This window comes from Bubalus bubalis, chromosome 18, assembly GCF_019923935.1.
Source record: "Bubalus bubalis isolate 160015118507 breed Murrah chromosome 18, NDDB_SH_1, whole genome shotgun sequence".
NCBI classification, from domain to species: domain Eukaryota; kingdom Metazoa; phylum Chordata; class Mammalia; order Artiodactyla; family Bovidae; genus Bubalus; species Bubalus bubalis.
The window spans coordinates 35,123,785-35,141,080 of NC_059174.1; the positions used below are offsets into that span (position 1 = coordinate 35,123,785).

Here is a 17,296-nt window from a genome sequence, read left to right on the forward strand (position 1 = left end):
GTTTTTTTGTTTGTCTTTTCTTTTAAAATTAAAACCATTCTAGTGGGTCTGAAGTGGTATTGTGGTTTTTATTTGCATTTCTTACTGACCAGTGATGTTGAACATCTTTTCACATGCTTGCTGACAATTTATGTATCTTATTTGGAGAAATGTCTGTTCAGGTCCTTTGCCCTTTTAAAAAATTGATTGTCTTTTGGTTGTTGAGTTGTAAAGAGTTCTTTATATTTTCTGGATACCAAACCCTTATTAGATATATGATTTGCAGATATTTTCTTCCATACTCTGGATTTTCTTCACTTTATTGATAGTATCTTTTGAAGAACAAAAGTTTTTAATTTTTATGAAATCCATTTCATCTAGTTTTTCTTTTGTTGTTCATGCTTTTAGTGTCAAATCTAAGAATCCATGCCAAATCTGAGGTCATGAAAGTATGCACCTGTGTTTTCTTCTAAGCGTTTAATGGGTTTAGCTGTTACAGTTAGGTCATTGATCCATTTTGAGTTAATTTTTGTGTGTGATGTGAGGTGGGGTTCAACTTCATTCTTTTGTATGTGGTTATTTAGTTGTCCCAGCACCATTTGTTGAAGGGGCTATTCTTTCGCCATTGAATTGTCTTAGCAGCCTTGTCAAAAATTAATTGGCCAGAACTTCTGGTGGTCCAGTGGTTAAGTAGCTTCCTTCCAATGCAGGGAACACAGGTTCAATCTCTGGCCTGGGAAGATTCGACAAGCTGTGGGACAACTAAGCCCTCATGCCACAACTATGGAGGCCCGCTCACCCTAGAGGCCATGTTCTACAACGGGAGAAGCCACTGCAGTGAGAAGCCTGCACACTGCAATTAGAGAGTAGCCCCTACTTGCCACAACTAGAGAAAGCTCACATGCAGCAATGAAGACCCAGTACAGCCAAAAATAAACAAATAAAAATTTAAAAATTCATTTGGTCAGATTCTCAACATTGCTAATTATTAGAGAAATGCAAATCAAAATTATAGTGAGATATCATTTCACACCAGTTAGAGTGGCCATCATCAAAAAGTCTACAGATAACAAATACTGAAAATGGTATGGGAAAAAGGGAAGCATACTATATACTGTTTGTGGGAATGTAGATTGGTGCAGCCGCTATGGAGAACAGTATGGAGATTCTTTAAAAAACTAAAAATTGAGTTACCATATGATCTAGCAATCCGACTACTGGACATATATCCAGAAAACACAGAAGCTAACATGCAAAAAGGTATATGCACCCCTATGTTCATAGTAGCTCTATTTACAATAGTCAAGACATGGAAGCAATGGAAATGTCCATCAATAGATGTGTGGATAAAGAAGATGCAGTATGTTTAACAATGGAATGTTACTCAGCTATAAAAAAGAATGAAATTAATGCCATTTGCAGCAACATGGATGGACCTAGAGATTATCATATAAAATGAACTAAGTCAGACTCAAAGTATAATATGATATCACTTATATGTGGAATCTAAAAAGAATTAGAGAAATCAACTTATTTCCAAAATAGACTCACGGACATGAAAACAAATTTATGGTTACCAAAGGGGAAGGAGTAGGGAGGGATATGTTAGGAGTTTGGGATTAACAGACAGACACTACTATATAAAAAAATAAACAAGGACCTACTATATAACACAGGGAACTGTATCCCATATACCACTCCCAGTTCTGTTTGTTCCATTAGTTTGTACATCTTTCCTTGTGCACTGTTTGTAGTAAGTTTTGAATTGTGAGGTGTGAGTTCTGCTTTGATTTTCATTTTCAATATTATTTTGGCTGATCTAGGCCTCTCAGTTTCATATAAATTTGAGGATTGGTTTTTCCATTTCTGCAGAAAAAGCCACTGAAATTTTGGTAGAGATTGCATTGACTCTGTAGGTTTCTTTGTAAAGTATTGCAGTGTTAACAACATTAAAGTCTTCCAGTTCATGAACAAGGAAGTCTCTTAGCATTTATTTAGGTTTTCCTTCATTTCTTTCAGCAATATTTTGTTGTTTTTAGTGTGCAAGTATCACCTCTTTAGTTAAATTTATTCCTAAATATTATATTTTGGAGGTTGTTATACATAGAATTCTCTTAATTTCCTTTTTGGATTGTTCTTTGCAACATATAGAAGCACAGCTGAATTGTAGGTGTTGATATTTTAACCGGCAACTTCCCTGAATTTGTTTATTAGCTTTAGTTGTGTTTTGTGGATTCTATGAGAGTTTCTATATATAGAATCATGTCATTGGCAAATAGAGATAGTTTTACTTCTTCCTTTCCAAATTGGATGCTTTCTATTTTCTTTTATTGTCTAATTGCTGACTAGGACTTCCAGTACAATGTTGAATAGCAGTGGTGAAAGCTGGTGCCTTTGTCTTGTTCCTAATTTAGGGGAGAAAGCCTCCAGTTTTTCACTGTTAAGTATGATACTACTACCTGTGGGTTTTTTGTAAACTCCGCTGTTCATTTTAAGGACTTTCTTTCTGTTCTTAGTTTGCTGAATATCCCTCCCCTCCCCTGCCATCATGATTGGGTATTGAAATCTTTCACATATATTTTCTCTGTCAATTCAGATGATCATGTGTTTTTTTTTGTTTGTTTTTTTTGTTTTTTTCATTCTGGTAATGAGGCAAGTGAATTTTGTATGTTGAACTATCCTTACGTTCTTGGGATAAATTCCACTTGATCCTTTTAATGTGGTGTGGGATTTGTTTAGTATTTTGTTGAGAATTTTTCTTTCTATATTTATAAGGGATATTGGCCTGTAGTTTTCTTGTGGTATTTTTGTCCTGCTTTGGCATCGGGGTAAAACTGGCCTCATAGAATGTTTAGGAAGTGATATCTACTCGTCTATATTTTGGAAGAGTTTGAAAAGGATTGCTGTTAACTCTCCTCTAAATGTTTGGTAGAATTTACCAATGAAACCATGTTGTCTTGGACTTCTTTTGTTGGGAAATTTTTTTGCTAGTGATTCAGTCTGTTTACTTGATATCAGCCTCTTGAGAATTTTTGTTTCTTCCAAATCACTTTTGGTAATTTGTGTGCTTGTAAGAATTTGCCTGTTTGTTGTCTATTGCCTAAGTTGCTGGTGTGCAGTTGTTCATAGTATTCTTGTTATCATAGTATTCTCACATATATTTCTACCAGTACCAGTTATAATAACATCCTAACAGAGTCCACTTAGGTGGTACTAAACTATTTTCTCAATTTTGAAAACATTGTTGCTTGAAGTTGTTCCATGCAAACTGTTCATGCATGCGTGTTCAGTCACTAAGTTGTATCCAACTCTTTGCGACCCCATGGACTGTATGTAGCCCACTAGGCTCCTGTGTCCATGGGACTTCGCAGGCAAGAATACTGGCATGGGTTGCCATTTGCTTCTCCAAGGGATCTTCCTGACGCAGGGAACATAACCTGTGTCTCCAGCATCTCTTTGCATTGGCAGGTAGATTCTTTACCACTGAGCCACCTGGGAAGCTTATACAGACTATTCATAGGAGGCTAATAATTCTTCAGTAAACTCTGCATTGAGTCTTCAAGTAAATAATAAATAAGTTGAATCAGTAACATTTGGTTACACATCAGGAGCCAAGGAAAACCTTGAAACTTTTTGCCTTGTTTTGTAATTGCTTCTTGTTGCTACCAGTGTTTTCAGTCTTTCAGTCATTCTTGCTGATGGTCTTTACCAGTTTATTTTCTCTGACATTTCTTCAGTCACAGCAATCAGACACAGTTTAAGTTTCACCATTAGTAAATGGCTTTTTTTGCCTACCTGACAAGTGAACCATTCAGAAACTTTCTTTGGTTACAGCCTCATTTTAACCTTTTCTTCTTGTGAAAAAATCTTGCCTGGTAGGCTGCAGTCCATGGGGTTGCACAGAGTCGGACACGACTGAAGCGACTTAGTAGTAGTAGTAGTAGTAGTAGTAGGGGTATTGTGATGAATGCTTACTGGTAATGCTGATGTATAAGGTATTCTTACAGCACAGCCATAATGTTGTTGCACAATAAACATAATGCTTTGCCCTCTAATTTGATAAGGAGATAGCCCACACTCCATTGTGCCTTAGAAGCATGACATTCAATTTGAAGTCCACTCTTGTCTTTCCTCTTTTTAGTGATATCTATGCACTGACAAGTTTTTTGTTTGTTTCTTTTTTACGTCCCGTCGCCTGCCTGAATTTTTTTTTTTTTTTTTTTTTAGTATTTATTTATTTGGCTGTGTTGGGTCTTAGTTGTGACATGCAGGATCTTTCGTTATGGGGTGCTGACTCTCTAGTTGTGGTGCACAGGCTCCAGAGAGCTCAGGCTCAGTAGTTGTGACATGTTCATGCTTAGTCGCTCTGCAGCAGGTGGGATCTCAGTTCCCTCACCAGGTATCAAACCTGTATCCCCTGCATTGCAAGGTGGTTTCTTAACCATTGGACCACCAGGAAGTCCTTGCACTGGTAAGTTTTTAAAAATGTTGTAGTGTTACCTCAGTATGCATTGCACTCAGAATGCTGTCCAGTGTGTCACTGCAATCTGTTAGTGCACCAAGTAACAGTGGGAAACATCTCTCACAGCTCCTCAGCTCTACCATTGTTCTGTGAGATTAACCATAGGCTGTACAGAAGTGAATGAGCATGGTTATATTCCAATAAAACTTTATTTGTGGATACCAGAATTTGAATTTCATATTATTTTGTGTCATTAAACAGTATTATTTTGATTTTCTTCTTACCATTTGAAAGCCATTCTTAGCTTGTAGCCCATGCAGAAACAGGTGGTAGGCCAGGTTTGGCCTGTGGGCTGTATTCTGCCAGTGCCTGCTTTACAGTTTAAATACATTGGTAGGCAGCCTGTGTTGCCTAGATTACTGCATGCTTGCCTGGGGCCCCCTGGTGGCTGAAGGGAGCAAATAAGTCTTGAGATGGTCAAATTTTTGAAGCACCATGAATCTGAGAATTCTAGAGTTGGAAATCTAGATGTAGGACTATTTATCATAGGGAGATTGTAGTGGCAACTCATTATTTCCAGAATGTGGGCTTTGGTGACGCTTAGGGAAAAAGATAAAACAGCACTCCCCGAAATTTTATATGCAAATCTCAACAGTGCTTTAAGACATCATTCTGATATAAAATATATCTCTTCATCTGCAATTTATTCGTGTGAAGGGTGTGAATTTCAGCATTATTCTACACAAAATGGCACTGGTACAATAATACATTTGAATGAACCCATATCTTCCAAGGGTAACTTTATTCTCTTTTCACCCACCCTTTTCTTCCCACTCAAAGGCTTCAAGTTTAATATATTGATAATTTTTGCTACTTTATTAAGTACATTTCTAAGTAAAACTGGGTTTTAACTATGAGAGTATGGTAGTAAAGAAGTCAGTGACTTTGTATAGTTAGGTGCTGCTATCTTGCTTTGAACTAATGTACCAGCAGTTTTTTGTATTTTTGTTTTTTAAATTTTAGTAAACTATACGTAGCATAAAATCTACCATCTTAGCCGTTTATAAGTATATAGTTTAGTAGCATTAAGTATAGTCCCATTTTTGTTCAACTACAGGGGTGAGTTTTTTTAATCTGCCATTTTAAACTCTTGATCCAAAAAAATGAAACCCTCCTGTTCTGGTCAATCCTAGGTTTACTGTAGTAACTAGGAATGAAATTATCCTCAAATATAGTAGAGATCGTGCCATTCCCTTTTTAAAATTTTGCTGGTTTATATTGTCCTTAGAATAATATTTAAACTCTTTACCATGATCCTTCTAGGTTTTGCCTCTTTCAGTTTTCCCCTTTCAGCTGTTAGCTAGCTCTAGCATAGTTGGGCCTTTCATTTCTTCAGAGAAGCCGAGCTCTTATCTGACTCACTGTTTGCTGGTGCTGTCCTGCGGTGTTGGAGCTGCCCTGGTGTTGAAGCTTGTGTACCCATGCCTCTCCACCACCACCACCTCCCTTTTCTTTGCTTGCTGGTTCTTGTGCTGTCTTCTCAGAAAGGCCATCCCAGTACTCGGTAAAATAGGTTCCTTCTTTAGACTGTTTCCCCCTACTTAGTAATACTTAAAATTTTTGTTTTTGTCAGTCTCCTAACCTATCCAAATTAACTTCCCCTCCTACTTAGTCCATTCTCCTTACTCTTTTTTATTTTTCCTTATAGCAAATATAGCCATCTGACATTTTACTAGAATGTAAGATCTAAGAGGATGGGGACTTTTTTTGTTTATTCATATGTTTTCAGTGTCTACAACGTGTCTGCTATATAGTACCTACTCGAAAAATATTTAACTGAATGATCACATTACTTTTGGCTTTAGGGCAAAATACACATATATGATTGAAAAGTGAATACGACAAAGTTACGACGGGCAAAATGGGAATATGGAAAGAAACTGTTGTTGAACTGAAGAAATAACCAATACTGGAGCTGTTCTACCTTTGGATATTGTGTTATTGCTGAATGATAAATATCACCTCCCCTTCAGCTGTTTTTGAGTTCAGTTTTCCATCCTTTGCAGCCTGAAAACATCATATTTCATACAGAATCATTTCAATCCTAAATAGCACTAAATTTTAAAAAAACTTTATTTATTGTCCACACCATGCAGCCAACCAGAGATCGAACCCATACTCCCTGCCTGTATTGGAAGTATGGAGTTTTAACCCTGGACCGCCAGGGAAGGCCCTAAATTACACTAAATTTAAAAATAACATCTTGATTGAAGAAACTGATTCTTCTGTCCCTCCAGTGTTGCAAACTGCCAACATTCATTGGATTATAGAGAAAGCAAGGGAATTCCAGAAAAACATCTGCTTCATTGACTACAAGAAAGCCTTTGACTGTGTGGATCACAACAAACTGTGGAATATTCTTGAAGCGATGAAAACACCAGACTACCTTACCAGTCTCCTGAGAAACCTGTATGTGGGTCCAGAAGCAGCAGTTAGAACCTTACATGGGACAGCTGACTGGTTTGACATTGGGAAAGGAATATGTCAAGGCTGTATATTATCACCCTGCTTATTTAACTTACATGCAAAATATATCATACGAAATGCCAGGCTGGATAAATCACAACCTGGAATCAGGAATGCTGGGAAAAGTGTCAAAAACCTCAGATATGCAGATTATACCACTCTAATGGCAGAAAGCAAAGAGGAACTAAAGAGCCTGTTGATGAAGGTGAAAGAGGAGAGTGAAAAAGTTGGCTTAAAACTCAGCAATAAAAAAACTGAGATCGTGGCATGCGGTCCCATCACTTCATGGTAAATAGAAGGGCAAAAGTGGAGGCAGTGACAGATTTTATTCTCGTGGGCTCCAAAATCACTGTGGACGGTGACTGCAGTCATGAAATTAAAAGACGCTTGCTCCTTGGAAGGAAAGCTTTGACAAACCTAGACATCGTATTAAAAAGCAAAGACATTGCTTTGCCAGCAAAGGTCCATATAGTCAAAGCTACTGGTTTTTCCAGTAGTCATGTATAGATGTGCGAGTTAGACCATAAGAAAGGCTGAGCACCAAAGAATTGATGCTTGCGAACTATAGTGCTTGAGAAGACTCTTGAGAGTCCCATGGTCTGCAAGGAGATTAAACCAGTCAATCCTAAAGGAAATCAACCTTGAATATTCATTGAAAGGGCTGATGGTGAAGCTGAAGCTCCAGTACTTTGGCCACCTGATACCCAGAGCTGACTCATTGGAAAAGAGCCTGATGCAGGGAAAGATTGTAGGCAAAAGGAGAAGAGGGTGGCAGAGTATGAGATGGTTAGATAGCATCACCTATTCAATAGACATGAATTTGAGTAAACTCCAGAAAATAGTGAAAGACAGGGAAGCCTGGTGTGTTGCAGTCCAGGGGGTCACAAGGAGTCAGACACGACTTGGTGACTAAACAACAACGTATCCTTTCCATTAATAAACTAGTGTGTATATTTACAATTAAAAACTTTTCAAAAACTCTGCTTTATCCTTTATTTACTTCATTTTAACCTGCTGACTCCAGATGAGGCTGAATTTATATGATCGTATCCTTATATAGTTTTGTGGATATTTTTTTAGAATTATGGATGTGATTATTTCTTTTATAAAAGCATTTATTGTTTTCAGATTCTCAATTTTAGAAAAATGTGGAAATAAAGAAAAAGAAAAAATTGCATAAAAAATGATAATTGCATGTATCCACAGATACATTAAAACACACAGACACGCCACTCTTTAGTGGAGCTAATGATGTACATTTTTTGTTCCACTCTCTTCTCTCAAGATTATTATTATTTACGTTCTCATCTAGTAATTTATACATCTAAAATTTCGAATTTCTTGTTTTGTTAATTATTTTTCTTTTTTGCTCCCCCCAACCCCCATAGATCTTGAGCCAGATGATTGTGCATCCATTTACATCTTTAATGTAGATCCACCTCCATCTACTTTAAACTCACCACTTTGCTTACCACATCATGGATTACCGTCTCACTCTTCTGTTTTGTCACCATCGTTTCAGCTCCAAGGTCACAAAAACTATGAAGGAACTTGTGAAATTCCTGAATCTAAATACAGCCCATTAAGTGGTCCCAAACCCTTTGAGTGCCCAAGTATTCAAATTACATCCATCTCTCCTAACTGTCATCAAGAAATTGATGCTCATGAAGATGACCTACACATAAATGACCCAGAAAGGGAATATTTGGAAAGGCCTTCTAGAGATCATCTCTATCTTCCTCTTGAGCCATCCTACCGGGAATCTTCCCTTAGTCCTAGTCCTGCCAGTAGCATCTCTTCTAGGAGCTGGTTCTCAGATGCGTCTTCTTGTGAATCTCTTTCACATATTTATGATGATGTGGATTCGGAGTTGAATGAAGCTGCTGCCCGATTTACTCTCGGATCCCCTCTGACTTCTCCTGGTGGCTCTCCAGGAGGCTGCCCTGGAGAAGAGTCCTGGCATCAACAGTATGGACTTGGACATTCCTTGTCACCTAGGCAATCTCCTTGCCACTCTCCTAGATCTAGTATCACTGATGAGAATTGGCTGAGCCCCAGGCCAGCCTCAGGACCCTCATCAAGGCCTACTTCCCCTTGTGGGAAACGGCGGCACTCTAGTGCTGAGGTTTGTTACCCTGGGTCCCTTTCACCGCATCATTCGCCTGTTCCTTCTCCTGGTCACTCCCCCAGGGGAAGTGTAACAGAAGATACCTGGCTCAATGCTTCCGTCCAGGGTGGATCAGGGCTTGGCCCTGCGATTTTTCCATTTCAGTACTGTGCAGAAACTGATATTCCTCTGAAAACAAGGAAGACTTCTGAAGATCAAGCTCTCATTCTACCAGGAAAATTAGAACTCTGTTCAGATGACCAAGGGAATCTTTCACCATCACGGGAAACTTCAATAGATGATGGCCTTGGATCTCAGTATCCTTTAAAGAAAGATTCATCTGGTGACCAATTTCTTTCAGTTCCTTCACCCTTTACCTGGAGCAAACCAAAGCCTGGTCACACCCCTATATTTCGGTGAGTTGATGGAAATGACGAATGGTCATTTTTCATGTTTATGTTTATTGGTGGCATGTAATTACTACATTATCTATGTAGAATAATTTGACCATCTTTCCTCCTCCTTTTTGTTCTTTAGTTTCTTCCAGACAACTTAAAAGACCACATTTATTTTCCTTGTAGTCTTAAAAGTGTCTTTAAATAGGTTAAAGTTATCATTTTAAAAGTGTATAATGAATTGTAAAGAATAACAAATTGCATTAGAAGCCCTAGAATGAATTTTCTTCTTTCAGAATGAATTTTCTTATCCACAAAAGCTTCTTATAAAAGATAATAGTATATTTGGCAAAACGAATACAATTTTGTAAAGTTTAAAAAAAAAAAAGATAATAGTATAAATTAAATTACTAATTATTCCCACTTAGGGATGTTATATATATATTTTTGAATTTTTATATTTTTAAGAACTCAATAATATACAAGTGAAATTTGCCTTTTTTATATTTGTGACAAGTGGTTTTTTCCATAATTTATTTTGTTTTTAGACTTCATATAAGTGTGTGATTTTTATTGTTGGTTTAGAGGAATTTTTAAATTTTATATATTCAAATTTGTCTTTTCCTTCACAGCTTTTAGATTTTATGTTATATTTGAAAGCCTATCCCACTCTAAAATAACTACAAATAAAGAGAAAATCTAACTTTCACGTTTCTAATTTTTATGTATAATTTTTATAATATATGTATGTAACATAAATGCTGTTTGTATTTGTACATATATATATTTTTTCGAATCTTGAATCCACCTAAGGACTGAAGACTGTTGTAATGACTGTTTTCTAAATGGCTTATCAGTTATCACAGTGCCATTTTTAGAATCAATCTAATCTGTAATTGATTAGGGAAGATAAGTTATCATGTGTTAAAGGTGGGTCTGTTTACTTTTTTAAAAAATGCTTTGTTATTGGTACAAATGTTTATTTCTGAATCTAGATATTTAGAAAATTATAATGTGGAATTATGCTATTGAAGACTACTTTGAACCCATCACTTTGCTTCTGAAAATTATCTTAATCTTTTTAGGGATTTGCTTAAACAAGTGCAGAAACTTGCTGAGAGTTGATGAAGTTGAGTTGTTGTTTCAGACTAATAAAAATTACTACCTTTGAGCTTCAGAGTAGCTGGTAATGCTAGGCCAAGGATATTAAGGGGAACAATGAAATAACTTAGAAATTTACTCCAGGCATGGTAGCATTCAAAGGTAGAAAAGACGTTTAAAGTCTCATTTCACCAATTATTAAGATATTTTTTTAAATAGAAGATATTACTTTTTAATACAAATCATTCTAGCTTTGGGTCCATTAATATACCTATAGACTTAGAAGATGTTTCTTTTCTAATTCCATATTTTCATTGTTAACATATCTAAATGAACCTGTCCCCTTTAAGCTATTTAAAAATTGTTTTGATTGTTTTTGTGGTTATACACATAGTTGAGAAATAGTTATAGTTTTATGGAATTTTTTAGTTTTAAATGAAATATTAGAATTTGTCCTTTTTTTAAAAAAATAGAAACCAAAAATAAATAAAATTGATTTTATTATCAGGTTAATTATTTCTAAAATGCCCTCTGTATCCAGGTTACAACTTACTAAGTGAAGTTTTGTGTTTTTTTTCTTTTTCTTTAAATTTTATTTTTTAAATACTTCACTTCAAAGATCATAGGAAGAAATGTTGGTGCCTTCAAAGAAATAATTTGAATCACTGTTTGGCTGGCAATAATAGCATGGTGAAATGGGTCTTTGTGTGTTTTGTTTATAGCACATCTTCATTACCTCCACTAGACTGGCCTTTACCAACTCATTTTGGACAATGTGAACTGAAAATAGAAGTGCAACCTAAAACTCATCACCGAGCCCATTATGAAACTGAAGGTAGCCGAGGAGCAGTAAAAGCATCTACTGGGGGACATCCTGTGGTGAAGGTATGAGATTTTAGGGGTCTGTTTTGCAGATACCATATATCTGTTGTTGGTAGGGTCCATTCAGTCAGGTACTGCTGAGCCTGAAGAGAGAAAATTTTCAAACCTGAAAAGCTTCCATTGAGGTTTTGTGTCCTTGTTGATACAGTTGCACTTCTGCATTATGGGTTTTTTTCTTTTTTTTTTTGGCTAGGCTAAAAGATATTCTTACTGGACTGACTCTTCAGCTAGTAAACCTCTAGGGAAAGATCATAATGGTCAAATAATTGTTTTTCTGACTAAAAGAAAAGACTGTTTATGTTTATAAGTACAATGCATGTTTGTTTAAGGTCCAAATAATACAGAAAAGTAAAAAGAATAAAGCAATGAATTATCTCAAGTCTAAATCCTTCAGAAATAAGCAGTCGTTGGCATTTGATTAACAATCCAGGTAATTCTGTTTGTATGTTTAGTGGAAGAGTAGATGGATGACTAGAAAAATGAATGGATTTTTTAGGACTATATATTGAACATCTTTGTAATTAAATTAATTTATTAGAAAATAAAACTAAAGTGAAATGATTAAAATTATATCTGAGTGTATAAAATACAATATGTAAGTTTTAAGAGTTGAATATTAACTTTAATTTTACTTGAATGAAACATTAAAAAAAATGAACCAAAACTATATGAACTGCTAAATTCTGGATATTGTTCTTCACTTTAAGAGATACTGAACAGTCTTTCTAAGGCTAAAGAAATTAAATAAATTATTGATAAATTGAATTTTTGTCTTAGATTTAAATGTTACAAATTGCTCCCTACTCTGAAAAATGAGGTAATTGTCTCTCTTAAACTTCTTCTCCCTGCATTGCCGTCTACCTCCTGAATTTTGCTGCTTATATTAATTAATCTTCTTTTCAAATCTGTAGTCATCTCTCTGCCTTATGTCCCACCACTCCTATTGTTTAGCTTAGTTCTATATGTAGTTGGATTCCAGGTTTAGTACTAATTCTTTTTTATTTCTTTTTAAAGTGCTTTTTTTTGTTTAAATGTTTAAGGAGGGCTTTGGATTCTTTATTCCCTGGATTCTTTCATGTATGAAATTATTTGTTGCTTTTATATACTCAAACATCAGAACGGCAATGTTGTAATATGTTGTCATTTATTTTTTTCTCTTAGTGCTTGTCTTACGGCATTGTGTATTGTAGTGGAGAAATTAATTGAACAAATACAGTTTATAGCTGATCATTTCCTATACTAGCATATTTTATGATTTATTTTCATTATCTAAACATGAAGAACAAACAAACCTTTACATTTTAGGTGGGTTTTTAAATGACTTGTAAGAAGAAATGTCAGTTCTAGAAAAAGAGATCAGATTTATGGTTACCAGAGGCAGGGGGTTGGAAGAGGGGGAATGGATGAGGGTAGTCAAAAGATATGAACTTCCAGTTAAAACATTAGTAGTGGGGATGTAATGTACAATATGGTGACTGTAGTTATGTTATGTTTGAGAGTTGCTAGGAGAGTAGATCCTAAAGTTCTCATCACGAGAAACACCCTCCCCCCATATAACTGTAAGAAGTCATGGATGTTAATGAAATTTATCATGGTAGTAAGTTTGCAATATATGTAAATCAAGCAATTATGCTGTGTACCTTAAAATTTCAGTACTGTATGCCAATTATAGCTCAATAAAACTGAAAGAAAAAGAAAGCTCAGGAAAACTCAACATAGGAATTTTACCATTTGTTATTAGAACTTTAGTTTACTCTTAAATGAGAGCTTCATTTAGAAGAAGGATTCTTTGGTTCATTCTTTTACCTTTTTTTTTTTTTTTTTTAAGCCATACCATGCAGCTTCCGGAGTCTTAGTTTGCTGATTAGGGATTGAACCAGGGCCCTGGCAGTGAAAACACTAAGTCTTAGCCACTAGACCACCAGGAAATTCCCCATTTCTTGTGTCTTTGACTTTTCTTCAGTTCAGTTCAGTTCAGTCACTCAGTTGTGTCCGACTCTTTGCGACCCCATGGACTGCAGCACTTCAGGCTTCCCTGTCCATCACCAACTCCCAGAGCTTGCTCAAACTCATGTCCATCAAGTTGGTGATGATATCCAACATCTCATCCTCTGTTGTCCCCTTCTCCTACCTTCAGTTTTTCCCAGCATCAAGGTCTTTTCCAGTAAATCAGTTCTTCTCATCAGGTGGCCAAAGTATTGGAGTTTCAGCTTCAGCATCAGTCCTTCCAATGAACAACCAGGACTGATCTCCTTTAGGATGGACTGGTTGGATCTCCTTGCAGTCCAAGGGACTCTCAAGAGTCTTCTCCAACACCACAGTTCAAAAGCATCAATTCTTCGGCGCTCAGCTTTCTTTATAGTCCAACTCTCATATCCATACATGACTACTGGAAAAACCATAGCTTTGACTAGACGGACCTTTGTTGGCAGAGTAATGCCTCTGCTTTTTAATATGCTGCCTAGGTTGGTCATAGCTTTCCTTCCAAGGAGCAAGCATCTTTTAATTTCATTGCTGCAGTCACCATCTGCAGTGATTTTAGAGCCCAAGAAAAGAAAGTCTGTCACTGTTTCCATTATTTCACCATCTATTTGCCATGAAGTGATGGGACTGGACACCGTGATCTTTGTTCTTTGAATGTTGAATTTTAAGCCAGCTTTTTCACTCTCCTCTTCTACCTTCATCAAAGGACCCTTTAGTTCCTCTTTACTTTGTGCCATAAGGGTGGTGTCATCTGAGTATCTGAGGTTATTGATATTTCTCCTGGCAGTCTTGATTCCAGCTTGTGCTTCATCCTGCCCCGCATTTTGCACAATGTACTCTGCATATAAGTTAAAAAGCAGGGTGACAGTATACAGCTTTGACGTACTCCTTTCCCAATTTGGAACCAGTCTGTTATTCCATGTCCAGGTCTAACTGTTGCTTCTGGACCTGCATACAGATTTCTCAGGTGGCAGGTAAGGTGGTCTGGTATTCCCATCTCGTGAAGAATTTTTCAGTTTGTTGTGATCCACACAGTCAAAGGCTTTGGCATGGTCAGTAAAGCAGAAGTAGATGTTTTTCTGGAACTCTCTTGCTTTTTCTATGATCCAGCAGATGTTGGCAATTTGATCTCTGGTTCCTCTGCCTTTTCTAAATCTAGCTTGAATATCTGGAAGTTCTCGGTTCACATACTGTTGAAGTCTGACTTGGAGAATTTTGAGCATTACTTTGCTAGCGTGTGAGATGAGTGCAATTGTGCAGTAGCTTGAACATTCTTTGGCATTGTCTGTCTTTGGGATTGGAATGAAAACTGAGCTTTTCCAGTCCTGTGGCCACTGCTGAGTTTTCCATATTTGCTGGCATACTGAATGCATCATTAACAGCATCATCTATTAGGATTTGAAATAGCTCAACTGGAATTTCATCACCTCCACTAGCTTTGTTCGTAGTGATGCTTCCTAAGGCCCACTTGACTTTGCATTCCAGGATGTCTGGCTCTAGGTGAATGATCACATTATGGTTATCCAGATCATTAAGATCTTTTTTGCATAGTTCTTATGTGTATTCTTACCACCTCTTCTTAATATCTTCTGCTTCTGTTAGGCCCATCACATTTCTGTCTTTTATTGTGCCCATCTTTGCAGGAAATATTCCCTTGGTATCTCTGATTTTTTCAAAGAGCTGTCTAGTCTTGCCCATTCTATTGTTTTCCTCTATTTTTTTTTTTTTTGCATTGTTCACTTAGGAAGGCTTTCTTATTTCTTCTTGCTCTTCTTTAGAACTCTGCATTCAGATGGGTATATCTTTCCTTTTCGCCTTTGCCTTTCACTTCTCAGCTATTTGAAAGTTCTCCTCAGACAGCCATTTTGCCTTTTTGCATTTCTTTTTCTTGGGGATGGTTTTGATCACCGCCTCCTATACAGTGTCATGAACCTCCATCCATAGTTCTTCAAGCACTCTGTCTATCAGATCTAATCCCTTGAGTCTATTTGTCACTTCCACTGTATAATCGTAAGGGATTTGATTTAGGTCATACCTGAATGGTCTGATGGTTTTCCCTACTTTCTTCAGTTTAAGTCTGAATTTTACAATAAGGAGTTCATGATGTGAGCCACCATCAGCTCCCGGTCTTGTATTTGATGTCTGTATAGAGCTTCTCCATCTTCTGCTGCAAAGAATATAATCACTCTGATTTCGGTATTGATGGTGATGTCCATGTGTAGAGTCATCTCTTGTGTTGTTGCAAGAGGATGTTTGCTATGACTAGTGCATTCTCTTGGCAAAACTCTGTTAGCCTTTGCCCTGCTTCATTTTGTACTCCAAGGCCAAACTTGCCTGTTACTCCAGGTATCTCTTGACTTCCTACTTTTGCCACCCGGTCCCCTATGATGAAAATGACATCTTTTCATGGTGTTAGTTCTAGAAGGTCTTATAGGTCATCATAGAACTTTGTAGGTCATCATAGAAAGTTAAGAAATTGACTTCTTTTACCAGGAGAAAAATTATTTACACGTGCTTAAATGAATTTCCTACCCCCAAATAAGGGAAGGGGCAATTCCCTGGCAGTCCATTGGCTAGGACTTAGTATTTCCATTGCCAGGGCCCCAGGTTCAATCCCTGACCAGGGAGCTAAGACTCCACAATCCATGTGACAGCAGCCAAGAAAAAAAAAAGATTCCCTAAGAATTTTATAGTTTAAATCATACAATATTTAGGTCTTTTCTCAATTTGAGTTAATTTTTGTATATGGTGTTAGGTATGGATTCATTTATATTCTTTTGCATGTAGGTACCTAGTTTTCTTAGCATTATTTGTTGAAAAAAGTTCTTTCCTCATTGAATGTTAAAAATCATTCCTAGTGATCCAGTGGTTAGGGCTCAGCTCTTTCACTGCTGGGGCCCAGGTTCAGTCCTTGTTTGGAGAAATAAGATCCTGCAAGCTGTGTGGCATGGCCAAAAACAAAACTGAAAAAAAATCATTTGACCATAAGTGCAAGAGTTCTATTTCTAGGCTGTCTATTCTACTCCATTGGTCTTGATGCCTTTATGCTAGTCCCACAGTGTTTTGATTACAGTAGCTTTATAGTAAGTTTTGAAATCTAAGAGTGGGTGTATTCACCTTTGTTCTTTGTTTTTGAAAATTGTTTTGGCTATTCAGAGTCCCTTGAGATTCCATATGACTTCTGGGATGGATTTTTCTATTTCTGTAAAAATAACTTGGGATTTTTATGCAGATTGCATTGAATCTGTCGATTGCTTTAGGTTCCAGTTCTTGAGCATAGGATTTTTTCTATTTATTCATGTCTTTAATTTTTTTCAGCAATGTTCTGTAGTTTTCATTGTGTTAATTCCTGGGTATTTTATTCTTTTTGGTGCTATTGTAAGTGGAATTGTTTTTGTAATTTCCTTTTCAGGTTGTTCATTGTGTATAGAAATGCAGCTGATTTTCATGTGTTGACTTTATGTGCTTCTGCTTTGTTGAATTCATTTATTATCTCCAGCAGTTTTTGGTTTTTTGGTAGAATTGTTAGTTTTCTGTAGAGAAGGGGCTTCCCTAGTGGCTCAGATAGTAAAGAATCCGCCTGCAGTGTGGGAGACCTGGGTTCAATCTCTGGGTTGGGAAGATCCCCTGGAGAAGGGAATGGCTTTCCACTCTAGTATTCTTGCCTGGGGAATCCCATGGACAGAGAAGCTTGGCAGGCTACAGCCTGTGGGGTTGCAAAGAATCGGACATGACTAAGTGACTAACACTTTCTGTAGATAAGATTAATCTGTGATGTGATAGAGGTTAATTATGGATGGAACCTTACCTCCTGTTCCTTTTTCTTAAAATGAGGATAATAATACACCTAGTTAAGAGTTA

At 36.7% G+C, this 17,296-nt stretch overlaps 1 protein-coding gene across 2 annotated transcripts in view; it reads left to right on the top strand.

Moving 5' to 3' along the window:
- NFATC3 (nuclear factor of activated T cells 3) overlaps window positions 1–17,296 on the top strand; it is a 93,897-nt gene that overhangs the window by 22,811 nt on the left and 53,790 nt on the right. For both annotated transcript variants that reach the window (XM_006040982.4, XM_006040981.4), the window contains exons 2-3: window positions 8,356–9,490; window positions 11,293–11,455. In XM_006040982.4, the coding sequence (XP_006041044.1) occupies window positions 8,356–9,490; window positions 11,293–11,455 (1,298 nt within the window). The remainder of the gene's footprint in view (window positions 1–8,355; window positions 9,491–11,292; window positions 11,456–17,296) is intronic.